Source organism: Nyctereutes procyonoides, unplaced genomic scaffold (assembly GCF_905146905.1).
Source record: "Nyctereutes procyonoides isolate TBG_1078 unplaced genomic scaffold, NYPRO_anot_genome, whole genome shotgun sequence".
NCBI lineage: Eukaryota > Metazoa > Chordata > Mammalia > Carnivora > Canidae > Nyctereutes > Nyctereutes procyonoides.
This window is the reverse complement of record NW_026575160.1, coordinates 16485275-16503139: the sequence shown is the minus strand read 5'-3', so window position 1 is coordinate 16503139 and position 17865 is coordinate 16485275. Positions and strand designations below refer to the sequence as shown.

The following is a 17865-nucleotide window of genomic DNA, read 5'->3' as shown; positions in this document are numbered from 1 at the left end:
AGATGGCACAACTTTATTTAAAGTTACAATCCTACGTTTGAAAAAAAGTAATTCTTCAAAGAAGTTCTGGAAATGGATGGTTGTACAACAATGCAGATGTTCTTATTGCCACTGACCGTGTACACTTAAAAATGGCTAAAATGGCAAAATTTATGTTATGTATGTTTTACTATCATTTTAAAAAGTTTTTTTTTTTAAAAGATTCTCAAATTCCTAGTGTTTTGAAAAAGTTATTCTTGAATGTGCAATTCCCCCCACCTCCCCAACCCCCACCCAAGTTCTGGTATATAAAATTAGAGGACATCGATTCAAATAAGACACACACCCTGTATTTGCCCACGGCAGCCATTAGAGATGGATGGCGTATAAAACTCAAGCCTCTGATTTGCTGAAGGGAAAGGAAAATAACATGGTTATTAGATGCCCATCTGCTTTGCAAGCATGTGTTTAACAATTTGAAACAGGTCCAGTCTGTTCTGAGGAAAGGGACACCGTGTAGATAAATTGGTGCCTGCATGTGTGTGGGCTGGGTGAGCTAATCTCATGCTCAGCACGGTGGACTATATAAAAAGCATGTATAAAAGGGCAATATCAATAGTAAATCCAAGGGAATTCAGAAAGAACCTCAGAGAACGGCAGCCTCACTGCTCCTAGAACTTGCTCTTCTGTGCCACAGCGATGACCATTTGAACATGTCAAAGTCATAGATTTTTTACATTTGCCTTCCCTGTTGAACACTTCCTGAGAATCATGAGTGCTGCTGCCACGCTGCACTGAGCTTTGCCCAGATGTCCACCTTGGTTCCCGACTGTGCGAACTTTCTAGGTGGATGACAGCAAGCCCTGAATACAAGTGCCACTTGGTGCATGGTTTTGTGGTTATGGGGCAACTAGAAGGCAGAGGCAGAGGGAGAAAGGGCCATGTGTTTGAACTATTCCACATAAAATGTCAAAAAGATAAGACTGATGAGGTTGGGTGGGCTTTGCAATTGAGCAATGACCATTGGTTTGAGCCAAGGCAGTGTCAGGAAGAGGTGGAGGGGTGGTGACAGCAGCTTCTCCACTCTGAGACTAATTGGGCCGATGAAAGCTTTTCATGGTCATCCACTGTAAGTGAGTGGAAGAAGAAGTCTCACTACCTCAGGGAAAAAAAAGTTGGGGGATGGACATGGCATGTGTTTATTTGCTGATCCATTTATTCATTCAACAAACAGTTATTGGGAATGCCTATTGTGGCCCAGGCATTGGAACATAGTGATGAGTTCAGTTCTCCCTCCCAGGAGATCATGGTCTAAAGGGGGACACAGGCAAGTAAGTCAGATCCTTCCAAGACAGGAAGAGAACAACCATGGCAGAGGTAAAGGCATTGACAGGGAGCCCAGAGGAAAGGGTCGAAGAGGCCTGGTGATGGGTACAAGATGACCGAGTGCTGAGGAAGAGCAGGGTGGAGTATCACGGGTTGGAAGAATAATGCAGTTAATACAGTCTGGCTGAAGGGAAGGAAGGCATGGCAGGAGGTGAGGCAAGCAGGAGCCTCGTATGTCACAAAAGATCTTTCCTGAATGTCTCTCGGGAGTCTGGATTTTATCCTGAAGGCAGCAAGGAGTTAAGGAGGCCAAGCATTCTAGAATGATCCCTGTAGCAGCTATGGGGAAACCGCTTGAATGGGGTGGGTGGGCCCTGGGCCACTTTCTTGTCCATTGTACTGACTCGCACCGTTTCTGTCCTTCCTCAGGAGCAAGGTCGCAAGCTGAGAAAGACCATGCTGGAACTAGAGAAGCAAGGCCTGGAAGCCATGGAAGAAATCCTGACCAGCTCCGACCCCCTGGACCCCACCGAAGTGGGGGATCTTTTCTATGACTGTGTTGACACGGAGATTAAGTTCTTTAAGTGAAGTAAGCATTCCCTTTCCCCTTCTTATTTAAACTTTCCCACCTTACTAAATGACCAGCAAAACAAACCACTCTCCTGTTTGAGTAGAACGAGAAAGTTCAGATGTGTCAAAGTCACACTCGTGTTCTGCCCCGAAGCTCAGCAACGTCCCCTCCTCCTACAACGTAGCTTCCCTTCTTTTGCGATGTCACGCGTATCCATTTGCCTGTCGTTCGATCGTATGACTAATTGTGGATTTTCAGCTGCTCTCATTGTATCTCGGTGACAGTGGACACATTAGCTTTCTCACGGAGGACGAGGGTTCCTCGGGCCTTGAAAGGGGGCTCCCCGGCGCTGAGTGTGCAGGAAGAGCAAAATCTTTTGAAGTCTTATTCCTTCTCTCAATTGACGGTTTCTCCCAGGCTCCCGAAGGGCCCCGCGCTGTTGTGTGTGTGCTTGAGGGAGAAGCTGCCCGGCCCCCCTTCCCACGCGTGCGTGCCTGTCCTGCAGAATGTCCCCAGAAGTGTCTGCTGAGGGACCAAGCCAGTGGGGAGGGCCGGGGTGGGGGGGCTGTGTGGTCCCAGCTCCTCCCGAGTCCGTGATCCTGAAGGGCCTGTCTTCTGCACACTGCGCTCGCCTGCAGTGGGGGGGTGGGGTTGGAGTTGGGGGGCGAGGGGGGCTGGGGTAGCTGGAACCGCCCGCCCTAGAGATGCGGAGGCAGCCAGGCCCGCGGCCTCCCCACGGTCTCCCCCCGGCCTCCCCGCCTGGCTCTCCCCAGAGGCCTGAGGCACTCCCACGGGGCAGCCTGCCCACCCCTTAGATGTGGCCTCGTGTCGGGACGATTTCGAGGGCCATCTACTCCCTTCAGGATTCATTAGACGGCCCGATGGCCTAGTTGCACCCCCCCCCCAAAGCTGCGAATTTCTCCAGGGAAAGAAAAGGAGAAACCCTTGACCGTTTCGATTTCAAAGTCGCCGGAATCGGGGCAGCGGCTACATCATCTCTGCAGAGGCTTTAATTAAACTGATTTGTTTCCCACGTCGTGTTCGTCGTGTTCGCGCGGAGGATTTGACTGGCGGCCTGAGCGTGGAAGGAGCGCGCGAGGAGGAGCAGATGGCCCGGCGCCCGGGACACAGGGCAAGGAGGTGACAGATGGGCGCAGCAGCTCCCGCGCGGTGGCTCCAGCCCCAGGCCTCCTGCCCGCGTGCTCTGCCCTCCGAGCCGCGTGGGCCTGTGGTGAGCGGCGACAGTCCTCCAAGGGGCCCACGTGTAGTGACTGCACCGACGGCGGGACACAACTGGCCTCCAGGCCCGGAAGGGACGCAGCCGCACACCCAGGGGTGGGCACGGAGGGCCACGGGGCCTGTCGGGACACACCGTGTCCTGCCGACTTCCCCCTACCAGCGTGAGCACGAGAGAGCCACCAGCCTTCTCCGGCAGTCTGGTAGGTTCTGTGTGTGAAATCACAAACGACAGGTGGAAGGAGATGGGGAGGAGGCTTGGGCCTCCCATCCAGGGCCCGTCCAGGGCTCTCGCCGTCGATGAACATAGGGTCTCCTCTGAGAGGGAACGGCCATTCTCAGAGCCTCTGTTTGCAGATGCTGAGGGGGGGTGGGGCGAGTCTTACCTCACCCCTTCTCCGTCCACCTGCTTACTGGTTAAGGCAAGCTGATGTGGAAAGCCACCCTAAAATTTCACCTATAGTAGGTGGTCTCACCTCCACCTACTATAGAAACATTGTGTCAGACCTGACAGGCCTGAGATACCCAAGGTGATGGGGGGTTTTACCAAGGGAAGTCTAGTGAGAATTAATTACACAGACGTCTGCTTTCATTATTTTGGGCCAAATGAAGGCCATGGATAACCCATCCAGCCGATGCCCTTCCCTAGCCACCGCGAAGTGGGAAGTACAATGGCGACTTCTGTTAGGGGACATATGTCCAGCGTCTCAAAGAAGGGCCAGCCCCACAGGAGAAAGGTCTTGGCTGACGCTGTACGTCACAATTGTGATGTCCCCGTGTTACCACCAGGGGGCGAGTCAGCCCTCCATGGCGCAGCCTGGCAGGTGTTAAATGGGACTGGGATGCTTCCATCAGGCACAGAGGGGGAGTCTGTGCACAGTCAAGCCCTCAATAATAGCAGCAGATAATAATAGCAGAACTCTCTGTGCACTGGGAGTTGCGAGGAAAGTCAAGAAGAGAGTAAGGAATCTGCTGATGTGGCCACGCTCTCTGCTAGTGACTTTTATCTACTTAGGTCAACTGCTTAAAATACGTGGTTGGATTATGAGCAGGCTGTTGGGGAGATGCTCCTTCTTAAATGCTCCTAACAGACTCTGCTTTCGAAAAACGCTTATCAATACATGGATTAATTCTTGACCAGGGATCGCTTTTCTAAAGGCATTATGGGGAAAATGAATATTCATGATGAACTATGAAAGCAACGTTTTAAAGGTCAGTGTGTAAATAGCTTCCTGAAATACCATTTGTGTATCCATTAAGATTTGGATGGGGGAGCTGTGCATGCTTTGTGCAGAAAGAAGACATGGCCATCAAGGATGGAATTTCTCCCTCATTCTCATGCCCCATAACTAAACATAAGCTATTTAGTCTTATCTAGTAGATGGGATATGCCATACATGAAGACAGCCTTCATCCTCTCGGGGGTGGGGGGTGGGGGGGCAGAGGCTGCAGTAAAAGAAAATTGGTGAAGCAGAGTAGTACTCTTCACTCTTGGAGGTTGGTTTGGAATGCTAGGTAGAAATCTAGGTAGAATAAGGATATACTTGAAATTATGGTGATTTTTTAGTGCCCAATAACCTAAGACACAGTGTTATTATTAGGAAGAGTCTTTCTTACAAGCTAACAGAGCCGGTGTATACCTATTAGACATTAGCCATGAAGTCCTTTCACTGTTGGGTAAATTATTAGGTCTAAAAAATAATTACCAACCAGGCAAACTACTTTACTCTCTAACTTATGTCACCCCCACATTGGTACAGGTGTTACACAGCTCTGGCTGGCCCAGCAGGGAAGCCAGGCGGGACCAGTGTGTCTGCTAGGAAGGCACTAACTGCATTCTTGACTGAAGAACAGTCGGGTTATTTGTCGGGGAGGTCTTCAGCTGAGCTCTCAGCTTAAGGAAGGAAGCAAATGGAAGAAAGAGGGAGGGGAGCCCCCCCTGGCTGGCTGGCCATTGTTGTATGGAGGGGGAGGAGTGGCAGGTCACACGCACGTGCTGTCCCAGCACCACCCTGTGCCTCCCTGTGGCTGTGACATTTCATTCTGCACAGTCCCTAGTCCCAGCTCTCCTCCTATGGTTTGTGTCAAATGTGCTTTTTATCTGACTGACTTCAAACATTCCGAAATGTCACATGCAGATTTCTCACGGGAATGAATATGTACATGTTTGCAATCATGTTGTGAGAAGTTAAATGTGTGAGCTGGAAAATGCTGTTGGCAGGGAATAATAAATAAGAAAACCTTTCTGTTTCCTGCAGTGGGAACTGACCGTGTAGTCTTAACAGCCTTTTGTACAAATATCTATGAACCAGATAACTTCCCTATCCAGTGCTTGCCCTTGGAATTGTCTCTAAATACATCAAGCATACAATAAAAGAAAACACTGAAACTAATGTCCTTGTGTTTCTTTTTTTTTTTTTTTTTTGTCCTTGTGTTTCATGAATAAATGTGGGCATCAGCCACAAAGTAGAAAACGTATGAAGGGGGGATATGTTTTTCTGACTGGAATCTTCAGAAAAACCAGTCAGCTCAGTGTTTCCAACACGGTGGACCGTACTGTGGATGGCTTCACTCTTTAGAACCAAACACAAAAGCACAGTGAGACACCCCTTCACACCCACCAGGATGGCTAACTGTCAAAAAAGTAGAAAATAACAAGTGTTGGTGAGGATGTGGAGACTCTGGAGCCCTTGTACAGTGTTGGTGAGAGTATAAAACGGTGCAGCTGGTATGGAAAACGCTATGGCCATTTCTCAAAAAATTTGAAGAGATAGTATTAACATATACCCAGAAACTCCGAGTATATGCCCAATAGAACTGAAAGCAAGGCCTCAGAGATGGTTTTACACCCATGTTCACAGCACCATTATTCATAATAGCCAAGAGGTAGAAGCAACCCAAGTGTCCATTGATGTTATTCTCAGCGAAATAAGCCAGTAAGTATCAAGGAGGCAAAGTATTCTCAGCAAATAAGCCAGTAAGTATGATTCCGCTTACATGAGGTCTCAAGAGTAGTTAAACTCATAGAGCTCGAAAGTGGAATGGTGGTTACCAGGGGCTGGGGGGATGGGGAACAAGGAGTTTTTTTCTAGAGGGTAGAGAATTTCGGTTTTGCAAGATGGTAAGAGTTCTGGAGATTGATTGCACAATAATGTGAATGTACTTAACAACACTGAACTGTACACTTCAACATGGTTATGATGGTAAACTTATGTTACGTATATTTTACAGTTTAAGAAAAAAACCACACTAGAAATGGAAGTCCAGATCACCAGAACAGGTGGTGCCATCTATGCCCAGCATCTCTGTGTTAAAGCCATACCAGCTCCGAAAGATGCCACTTATGAGAAAAGCCAGCTGTCTCCACACTTGTGACCTAGAAATGCCAGATTGCTTCCACGATTTGTTCTCCACTGTGACAGGCAAAAGGCAACTGAACATCTTCATGAAGATAGGACTTCGTCACTGGTCACCAGTGACTCGTGTCAGGGTCAGAGAAGATGACTGCCCTGTTTATATGGCAAGAAACTTCTAGCTCTTTAAATCTTATTTCCGACTCTTTTTCCATGAACATAACGTTCTCCCACAAAGCTCCAAGGTGACAGAGCATATGTTAGTTTGCTAGGGCTGCTGTAATAAAATTCCACAAAGCACTTGGCTTAAGCCACAGAAATGGATTGTTTCGCAGTTTTAGAGGCGAGAAGTCCAAAACCAACGTGTCAGCAAGATTGGTTCCCTCTGAGGGCTGGGAGGGAGAATCTGTCCTATGCCTCTCCCCTAGCTTCTGGTGGTTTGCTGCCCTCCGCTTCACCCCAATCTCTGCCTCCCCGTGTCTGTGTCTGTGACCAAATCCCCCTTATTACAAGGACACCAGTCATACTGGATTAGGGCCCACCCCACCTCGTATGACCTCATCCTAACTAATTACTTCTGCAACAACCTTATTCCCAAGTAAGGTTACATTCTGAGATATGGGGTTAGGACTTCCACATAGGAATTTGTGGAAGGCATAATTCACCCTGCAACAGGGCAGGTTCGTGAAGGACGCCCAAACCTCTGGGACGCGGGGTGAGAATTTGGAACCCGCTTCTGGATGCCACTACTCTTCCTGTGAAGTTGCTTCCCTCAGCCTCCTAGGTACCACCTTTCCCACCCCTAACTCCCATCGGGGCTGCCTGAAAATTCGGCTCCTTCACCTCCGCAGTCCACGGCTTTGAAGTTCATCACCTGCTTTGCCAGTCATCTTGGGCCACTGCTTTGCTTTTCCACGCAGATTGGCCCTTTTGGTCATTAAGGAGCTTACCTCTACCTCTGCTAATAAGGCAGCAGATAAAACAAGTCAGGTCCCTAACTAATTAGAAGGCAGAGTGTGTGGCAGCAGCTAACTTTGAAATTAGTTTCTAGATGCGATTTATTTCGGGAACATCTATGAATTTTAATTACTGGTCTCTCCTTGTTATCCTACAGCAGAGCCAGTGTGGTGTGCTCTGAGCAGCTCCGTAACCATCTAAGCGCAATGCCTGGGGTGCAGCCGCTGAGAGCTCTAGTTGGGACTCGGCCTGTGCTGAGCAAATTGCTTGTACCCTAGAGTATGGGGTGTGCCCATCCCTGGGTCTGTTGGGACCCAAGGGTTAGGGGCTTGTCTCGGTCTTATGTCACTGCCTCTTTGCCAGTACATGCTTAGGTACATATTTGTGTCCCCATTTTACACGTGAGGAAACTGAGGCATAGACTCATTATATAAGTTACACCCCCAAACTCAGGTGAACTGGAGAGTCCTATGTCTGCCCTAAGCAGGTGAACCCCATCGCCCCAGCACCAAATGCCAGAGAGACCTCCTGAAAATACTATAATGGAGATCAAGAGCATACTACCTCATACAGATGTTTTGAGGGGTTTGCTAAGTTGGGGCAGGTGCTCAGTGCACTTCAGCTTCGAAAGCTGTTTCATTTTAACACAAATTAGAGGCATCCTATAAGCAATACTTTCTGCCCATTTCTATTAGGAAAATACCGTGTTACCTATTTTTTTTTTTTTTAAGAAAATGCATCTCAGTAATATCCGGAGGAGGGGCAAGATGGCGGAGGAGTAGGGTCCCCAAATCACCTGTCCCCAACAAATTACCTAGATAACCTTCAAACCATCCTGAAAATCTACGAATTCGGCCTGAGATTTAAAGAGAGACCAGCTGGAATGCTACAGTGAGAGGAGTTCACGCTTCTATCAAGGTAGGAAGACGGGGAAAAAGAAATAAAGAAACAAAAGGCCTCCGAGGGGGAGGGGCCCCGCGAGGAGCCGGGCTGAGGCCGGGGCGAGTGTCCCCAGGACAGGAGAGCCCCGTCCCGGAGGAGCAGGAGCTGCACCAACCTTCCCGGGCGGGCAGAAAGGGGCTCGCAGGGAGTTGGAGCAGGACCCAGGAGGGCGGGGATGCCCTCGGGCTCCCGGGGACACTAACAGACACCTGCGAGCGCAGGAGAGTGCTCCGAGCTCCCTAAGGGCTGCAGCGCGCACCGGAGCAGTTCGGAGGAGCTCGGGAGCGGCTCCAGGGAGGGAGCTGCGGGGCGGGAGCGCAAATCCAACAACACAGGCCCGGGAGCACAGGGCGCCGGGACACAGCCCAGGATCCGGCCTCCCCCCGGGACAGGCAGAGGCCGGGAGGGCCCAGGACAGCAAGGACGCTCCTGCCCCGAGCTGAGCAGATCAGCGGCCCCGCCCCGGAGCCTCCAGGCCCTGCGGACGGAGAACCGAGAGCCCCGAGCCCCGTAGTTCCTGCGGAGGCTGAATCCAGGCTTCCAGAGTTGCCATAGCAACTGCGGCTGATCCTCCTGAGACCTCACGGGGTAAACAACCCCCGCTGAGCCCTGCAGCAGGCAGGGGCAGAGCAGCTCCCCCAAGTGCTAACACCTGAAAATCAGCGCAACAGGCCCCTCCCCCAGAAGACCAGCTGGACGGACCAGTTCCAGGGGAAGTCAAGGGACTTAAACTCTACAGAAATACTCCCCCGTGTTTTTTTTTTTCTTTTCTTTTTTCTTTTCTTTTTGATTTCTGATTGCTTCCCCCACCCCCCTTTTTTTTTTCACCTTTCTTTCTTTTTCTTTCCCTTTTTCTTCTCTTCTTTCCTTTTTCTTTTCTTTTTCTTTTTTCTTTTTCTCTTTTCTTTCCTTCTCTCTCTTTTCTCTCATTTTCCCAATACAACTTGTTTTTGGCCACTCCGCACTGAGCAAAATGACTAGAAGGAAAACCTCACCTCAAAAGAAAGAATCAGAAACAGCCCTCTCTCCCACAGAGCTACAAAATCTGGATTACAATTCAATGTCAGAAAGCCAATTCAGAAGCACTATTATACAGCTACTGGTGGCTCTAGAAAAAAGCATTAAGGACTCACGAGACTTCATGACTGCAGAATTTAGATCCAATCAGGCAGAAATTAAAAATCAACTGAATGAGATGCAATCCAAACTAGAAGTCCTAACGACGAGGGTTAACGAGGTGGAAGAACGAGTGAGTGACATAGAAGACAAGTTAATGGCAAAGAGGGAAACTGAGGAAAAAAGAGATAAACAATTAAAGAACCATGAAGACAGATTAAGGGAAATAAATGACACTCTAAGGAAGAAAAATCTACGTTTAATTGGGGTTCCCGAGGGCGCCGAAAGGGACAGAGGGCCAGAATATGTATTTGAACAAATCCTAGCTGAAAACTTTCCCAATCTGGGAAGGGAAACAGGCATTCAGATCCAGGAAATAGAGAGATCCCCCCCTAAAATCAATAAAAACCGTTCAACACCTCGACATCTAATAGTGAAGCTTGCAAATTCCAAAGATAAAGAGAAGATCCTTAAAGCAGCAAGAGACAAGAAGTCCCTGACTTTCATGGGGAGGAATATTAGGGTAACAGCAGACCTCTCCACAGAGACCTGGCAGGCCAGAAAGGGCTGGCAGGATATATTCAGGGTCCTAAATGAGAAGAACATGCAACCAAGAATACTTTATCCAGCAAGGCTCTCATTCAAAATGGAAGGAGAGATAAAGAGCTTCCAAGACAGGCAGGAACTGAAAGAATATGTGACCTCCAAACCAGCTCTGCAAGAAATTTTAAGGGGGACTCTTAAAATTCCCCTTTAAGAAGAAGTTCAGTGGAACAATCCACAAAAACAAGGACTAAATAGATATCATGATGACACTAAACTCATATCTGTCAATAGTAACTCTGAACGTGAACGGGCTTAATGACCCCATCAAAAGGCGCAGGGTTTCAGACTGGATAAAAAAGCAGGACCCATCTATTTGCTGTCTACAAGAGACTCATTTTAGACAGAAGGACACCTACAACCTGAAAATAAAAGGTTGGAGAACCATTTACCATTCAAATGGTTCTCAAAAGAAAGCAGGGGTAGCCATCCTTGTATCAGATAAACTAAAATTCACTCCGAAGACAGTAGTGAGAGACGAAGAGGGACACTATATCATACTTAAAGGATCTATCCAACAAGAGGACTTAACAATCCTCAATATATATGCCCCGAATGTGGGAGCTGCCAAATACTTAAACGAATTATTAACCAAAGTAAAGAAATACTTAGATAATAATACACTTATACTTGGTGACTTCAATCTAGCTCTCTCTACCCTTGATAGGTCTTCTAAACACAACATCTCCAAAGAAACGAGAGCTTTAAATGATACACTGGACCAGATAGATTTCACAGATATCTACAGAACTTTACATCCAAACTCAACTGAATACACATTCTTCTCAAGTGCACATGGAACTTTTTCCAGAATAGACCACATACTGGGTCACAAATCGGGTCTGAACCGATACCAAAAGATTGGGATCGTCCCCTGCATATTCTCAGACCATAACGCCTTGAAATTAGAACTCAATCACAAGAAGAAGTTTGGAAGGACCTCAAACACATGGAGGTTAAGGACCATCCTGCTAAAAGATAAAAGGGTCAACCAGGAAATTAAGGAAGAATTAAAAAGATTCATGGAAACTAATGAGAATGAAGATACAACTGTTCAAAATCTTTGGGATGCAGCAAAAGCAGTCCTGAGGGGGAAATACATCGCAATACAAGCATCCATTCAAAAACTGGAAAGAACTCAAATACAAAAGCTAACCTTACACATAAAGGAGCTAGAGAAGAAGCAGCAAATCGACCCGACGCCCAGCAGAAGAAGAGAGTTAATTAAAATTCGAGCAGAACTCAACGAAATTGAGACCAGAAGAACTGTGGAACAGATCAATAGAACCAGGAGTTGGTTCTTTGAAAGAATTAATAAGATAGATAAACCATTAGCCAACCTTATTAAAAAGAAGAGAGAGAAGACTCAAATTAATAAAATCATGAATGAGAAAGGAGAGATCACTACCAACACCAAGGAAATACAAACGATTTTAAAAACATATTATGAACAGCTCTACGCCAATAAATTAGGCAATCTAGAAGAAATGGACGCATTCCTGGAAAGCCACAAACTACCAAAACTGGAGCAGGAAGAAATAGAAAACCTGAACAGGCCAATAACCAGGGAGGAAATTGAAGCAGTCATCAAAAACCTCCCAAGACACAAGAGTCCAGGGCCAGATGGCTTCCCAGGGGAATTCTATCAAACGTTTAAAGAAGAAATCATACCTATTCTACTAAAGCTGTTTGGAAAGATAGAAAGAGATGGAGTACTTCCAAACTCATTCTATGAGGCCAGCATCACCTTAATTCCAAAACCAGACAAAGACCCCACCAAAAAGGAGAATTACAGACCAATATCCCTGATGAACATGGATGCAAAAATTCTCAACAAGATACTAGCCAATAGGATCCAACAACACATTAAGAAAATTATTCACCATGACCAAGTAGGATTTATCCCCGGGATGCAAGGCTGGTTCAACACTCGTAAAACAATCAATGTGATTCATCATATCAGCAAGAGAAAAACCAAGAACCATATGATCCTCTCATTAGATGCAGAGAAAGCATTTGACAAAATACAGCATCCATTCCTGATCAAAACCCTTCAGAGTGTAGGGATAGAGGGAACTTTCCTCGATATCTTAAAAGCCATCTACGAAAAGCCCACAGCAAATATCATTCTCAATGGGGAAGCACTGGGAGCCTTTCCCCTAAGATCAGGAACCAGACAGGGATGTCCACTCTCACCACTGCTATTCAACATAGTATTGGAAGTCCTAGCCTCAGCAATCAGACAACAAAAAGACATTAAAGGCATTCAAATTGGCAAAGAAGAAGTCAAACTCTCCCTCTTCGCCGATGACATGATACTCTACATAGAAAACCCAAAAGCCTCCACCCCAAGATTGCTAGAACTCATACAGCAATTTGGTAGCGTGGCAGGATACAAAATCAATGCCCAGAAATCAATGGCATTCCTATACACTAACAATGAGACTGAAGAAAGAGAAATTAAGGAGTCAATCCCATTTACAATTGCACCCAAAAGCATAAGATACCTAGGAATAAACCTAACCAAAGAGGTAAAGGATCTATACCCTAAAAACTATAGAACACTTCTGAAAGAAATTGAGGAAGACACAAAGAGATGGAAAAATATTCCATGCTCATGGATTGGCAGAATTAATATTGTGAAAATGTCAATGCTACCCAGGGCAATTTACACGTTCAATGCAATCCCTATCAAAATACCATGGACTTTCTTCAGAGACTTAGAACAAATTATTTTAAGATTTGTGTGGAATCAGAAAAGACCCCGAATAGCCAGGGGAATTTTAAAAAAGAAAACCATAGCTGGGGGCATCACAATGCCAGATTTCAGGTTGTACTACAAAGCTGTGGTCATCAAGACAGTGTGGTACTGGCACAAAAACAGACACATAGACCAATGGAACAGAATAGAGAATCCAGAAATGGACCCTGAACTTTATGGTCAACTAATATTCGACAAAGGAGGAAAGACGATCCACTGGAAGAAAGACAGTCTCTTCAATAAATGGTGCTGGGAAAATTGGTCATCCACATGCAGAAGAATGAAACTAGACCACTCTCTTGCACCATACACAAAGATAAACTCAAAATGGATGAAAGATTTAAATGTGAGACAAGACTCCATCAAAATCCTAGAGGAGAACACAGGCAACACCCTTTTTGAACTTGGCCACAGTAACTTCTTGCAAGATACATCCACGAAAACAAAAGAAACAAAAGCAAAAATGAACTATTGGGACTTCATCAAGATAAGAAGCTTTTGCACAGCAAAGGATACAGTCAACAAAACTCAAAGACAACCTACAGAATGGGAGAAGATATTTGCAAATAACATATCAGATAAAGGGCTAGTTTCCAAAATCTATAAAGAACTTATTAAACTCAACACCAAAGAAACAAACAATCCAATCATGAAATGGGCAAAAGACATGAAGAGAAATCTCACAGAGGAAGACATAGACATGGCCAACATGCACATGAGAAAATGCTCTGCATCACTTGCCATCAGGGAAATACAAATCAAAACCACAATGAGATACCACCTCACACCAGTGAGAATGGGGAAAATTAATAAGGCAGGAAACAACAAATGTTGGAGAGGATGCGGAGAAAAGGGAACCCTCTTACACTGTTGGTGGGAATGTGAACTGGTGCAGCCACTCTGGAAAACTGTGTGGAGGTTCCTCAAAGAATTAAAAATAGACCTGCCCTACGACCCAGCAATTGCACTGTTAGGGATTTACCCCGAAGATTCAGATGCAATGAAACGCCGGGGCACCTGCACCCCGATGTTTCTAGCAGCCATGTCCACAATAGCCAAACTGTGGAAGGAGCCTCGGTGCCCATCGAAAGATGAATGGATAAAGAAGATGTGGTTTATGTATACAATGGAATATTACTCAGCCATTAGAAACAACAAATACCCACCATTTGCTTCAACGTGGATGGAACTGGAGGGTATTATGCTGAGTGAAGTAAGTCAATCGGAGAAGGACAAACAGTGTATGTTCTCACTCATTTGGGGAATATGAATAATAGTGAAGGGGAATATAAGGGAAGGGAGAAGAAATGTGTGGGAGATATCAGAAAGGGACACAGAACATAAAGACTTCTAACTCTGGGAAATGAACTAGGGGTGGTGGAAGGGGAGGAGGGCGGGGGGTGGGGGTGAATGGGTGACGGGCACGGAGGGGGACACTTGACGGGATGAGCACTGGGTGTTATTCTGTATGTTGGTAAATTGAACACCAATAAAAATTAATTTATAAAAAAAAAAAAAAAAAAAAGAAAGAAAATGCATCTCAGAAAAATCTTCCTTTGGTTATTTTTGCCAGACACGCATCAGTTCAGGTTACCTACAAAACACCAGGAAAACATTATGCAGGTTAGTTAGAAATGTCAGCTCAGAAAAGAAACGCCCCGTGTTGAACACAGTATGTCACTGCAAGCGTTGGGTCCTGTGTGAGGATCCCTTGTGTCCCATCATCCTGAGAAGCCCTTCTAACCCTGAAAAATGATTGGCTTAGATCGGTACTGGTGACCATCGATGGGTTCTAACAAGGACACGGGAAGAAGCATTTCCACTTATTAAAGTTTATTAGATACAAAGAAATGAGTCTGCGGAGGGCACATCAATAAATATAAAATACATATGAAACACGGGGGAGCCACAGACGACAGTGTCCGTGAGAAGACTCGAGGGTGGTAAGAGCGCTGTAACTCGGTGCCTCTGCGTGAGTTTATGGTCAAGGGGCTACAGGTGGGTCCTGCCAGAGGCAGGAGGGTGAAGGGCGTGGATTCAGTGACAGGTCTCGAGGAGTGACGTGATGCCAGATTCCTGAGATTTCTCCCTAGTTGCAATTTTTGGTTTCTCTTTTCATCCCTTCCCCCTGTCCTTGACAGTTTTATTTTTGATTTCTCTTCCAGTGATGCAGAACGTGAATGTAGAAACGCCTCATCAGGGCAGCCAGTCTCCTCTGAAGGTGGACTTGCCTTTGTCTTGGGCCTTCTTCATCATGATAATTAAAGCCCTTGTAATTATTTTTATACAAGTGGGAGGGAGATGGAGTGGATCCCGTTACACTAAAGAAATCCTGACCTTTTGGAAACCCTCCAGAAGCGATAAAACAAATCGGCTATGCCCCGAGCTGATGACCTGCAAAAGCTTCTTTTCCAATTGATTTAAGCGGTTATAATTTGGCATGATTGATTCCCCAGAGAAGGGCACTTGACCTTGCTCACTTGCTTCTCTCTGGGATGAGAAAGCACAACAAGGATGCAGGATGCCATCCTAGTCTTTAGACAACAGCAAAGTGCAAGCAGTCACATTTGCCCAATCCCTCCTGACCCGCTACCTTTTTTGGCTGGTGTGGTCTGGACACGGTGTCCTTGAGGTCTGAGCACATGAGTGAGTGGTTCCAGGGGACACTTCCTTTCCACTGCTCTTCCCATCCCCCTCCCATTTCCTTTAATCTGTATCTATTTTGAGCACAGACCTGGGGTTCAGTCTGTTTGCTTCTATTTTATCTCCTTCCTCCGTGACAGCCTCCCCTCCAAGGATGGGGAGCATTTGGGTTCCGTTGCAAGCAAAACCACACTTCCATTTCCTTGCCAGCTTGAGAAAAAGAGTGTGAGCGTAGCAGTCAGAGCCCATCCTGACCAAGTCCATATTCAGGGGTGTCTGGACTTGTGCGCTTCTCCCCGACAGAGAAGTGTGCCCCCACAGGGAAGGGGGAGCTTTCAGACCAGTCAGGTCCTCTTGAGCTCAGAAGGGAGCTAGTTTGCCTGGTGGGTGCTTCCAGGGTTTCTAAGGGTGAGAGTGAGGCACCGGGTATGTGAGGCAGATACTTGCTAATATGCTTCAATCTACACGTACTCATGTCATATTTTCCATGAAAATCCTGCTCTCGGGGAGAAAAAAAAATCTCTGAGATAGAATTTGTACTTTACTGTAATTATGTATGTTTCTAACTTGCAGAAAAAATACCCAAAATCTCATAAATCTTGCTTTACCCTGGCTGCCAGGATGGGGCGTAAGAACTTAGCAGGACAGGAGGAGAGCCATGGGAAGGTAGGCATAGGGGACTGTAAACAGTAAGAACATTGGCTACTTGTAGGATCATTCGGTTACAAAAGGGCCCTGTGGTTGGCATTGGGGGGGCCAAGCCCACTCCTGCCTTTATTTTGCGTTATATTTACATTAGGCAGCAAAAAAAAAAAAAAAAATCATCCCTGGTGTGCAAAACGGAAGCGAGACATGGCATCTCGTTCACTGGAGGCTGTGTGGCATTGTCTGGGTGTGGGGATATGCTACTCTCTCTGAGCTGCATCATTTATAAGGCATTATTTGGTTTGACTTTGCAGTTGGTGCAATGAGACTATAGAATCATGCCAATAAGAAGCGGCTGTGGATACTATGACTTTGGGACTACTTGGAAACTAAGGAATCTTCTAAACACAGTTCAGAATCTAGGAAAGGCCAGCCCGCACACATATTTACACTCATGGAATGGAACACCATGGGGTGGGGACAGGGCTCTCTCTGTCATGACAGATGAATGACAAGATGCATCTTAAAAAAATGGAGAAACAATGTTTGTGGTTTTTTAAATTACGCAAGTAAAAGTCGACTATCATACTGATTTAAAGCCTGTGCAAACCACATATTTACAATAAATAAATGCTCCACTCAGAGCTTGTATGTCATCTGAGTTACAATTTAAGTATGACGTGGACAGACATGTTCTCCAGGGGATGCCCATCTAGCGACACGGAGGCCCAGGTGGCTCACAGGGCATTGGCTTCATCTGTCTTCTCACCGGAGTGTCTTTAGAGATAACTGCAGAAACACAATAACATTACCAAGCGGGTTTAGAAGACTCTTCACACACAAACAACCCTCCCTGGGGCTGGGCACCAAAGCCTTCCTGCATTTGTACATGGCAGCCAAGGCCTGGGGGTCCCATCAGATGCAAGGGGCTGATTTTGACCCAGGGGCTTGTGGGTGGTAAAGGGATGAAATGGGATATTAGAATTGATGGCATCTGAAGACCTAATGCCATCTTATAAACATTTTTGAGACCAAATACCAGCACTTGATAGAAACTCTAGAAAAACCATTTGCTGGAGAGCCCCAGGCCTTTAGATCTCCAGCCCAGGACTCTCACCCGGGCCCAGACCACTTGGGGATCTTAGCCATAAATGAAGAGTGTCCCCCTGGGGGCAGTTTGCTATGTCTAGAACCCTGTGATTGCTCTGGGCAAATGCTTTTCGTCTCCCTGAAGACGGTGACCAGCTAGATGTAAAGAAGATCTTCTCGACTATGGGACGCCCAAGAGAGATCTTACAATCCACCCTTGACTAGACTTTTATGGGCTCCAGTGATTTAGGTGTGTGCCTGCTGTGAGGTCAGAGACCAGATGTGGCGCATTGTTCGACCATTCTTGCCACTTCTGAAGGGAAGGATGACTCCTGTCCTAGCAATATGAACATGCCAGGAAAGGCAAAGAGGTATAGTGAAAGGAGCACTGGACAAGGAGTCAAAAGTCTGGGGCATGTGACCTTGGGCAAGTTCCTTAACCCCTTGGAGCTCAGTTTTCTTGACTGAAAAAAAGGTCATTAAGGGTATCTCTCCAGGTTACATCACAGAGTTACTGAAAGGATCAAACGAGATCATGGGTGCAAGTTATCTGAAAACATGTAAAGAAGTGTATGATGTAGAGACTATTATTTTGATTATTACTGTGTTTTCCTGACCACAGGAGTAATGTATTCACTGTAGAA

General features: G+C 46.4%; 2 protein-coding genes across 2 annotated transcripts in view; one reads left to right on the top strand and one right to left on the bottom strand.

Moving 5' to 3' along the window:
• Positions 1-5501, top strand: part of SCRN1 (secernin 1) — a 65010-nt gene extending 59509 nt beyond the window's left edge. Inside the window, exon 8 of the mRNA XM_055314844.1 lies at positions 1735-5501. Coding sequence (XP_055170819.1) covers positions 1735-1893 — 159 coding nt within the window. The 3' untranslated portion in view covers positions 1894-5501. The remainder of the gene's footprint in view (positions 1-1734) is intronic.
• A 9159-nt stretch (positions 5502-14660) lies between these two features.
• WIPF3 (WAS/WASL interacting protein family member 3) overlaps positions 14661-17865 on the bottom strand; it is an 81036-nt gene continuing 77831 nt past the window's right edge. Inside the window, exon 9 of the mRNA XM_055314683.1 lies at positions 14661-16921. Coding sequence (XP_055170658.1) covers positions 16898-16921 — 24 coding nt within the window. The 3' untranslated portion in view covers positions 14661-16897. The remainder of the gene's footprint in view (positions 16922-17865) is intronic.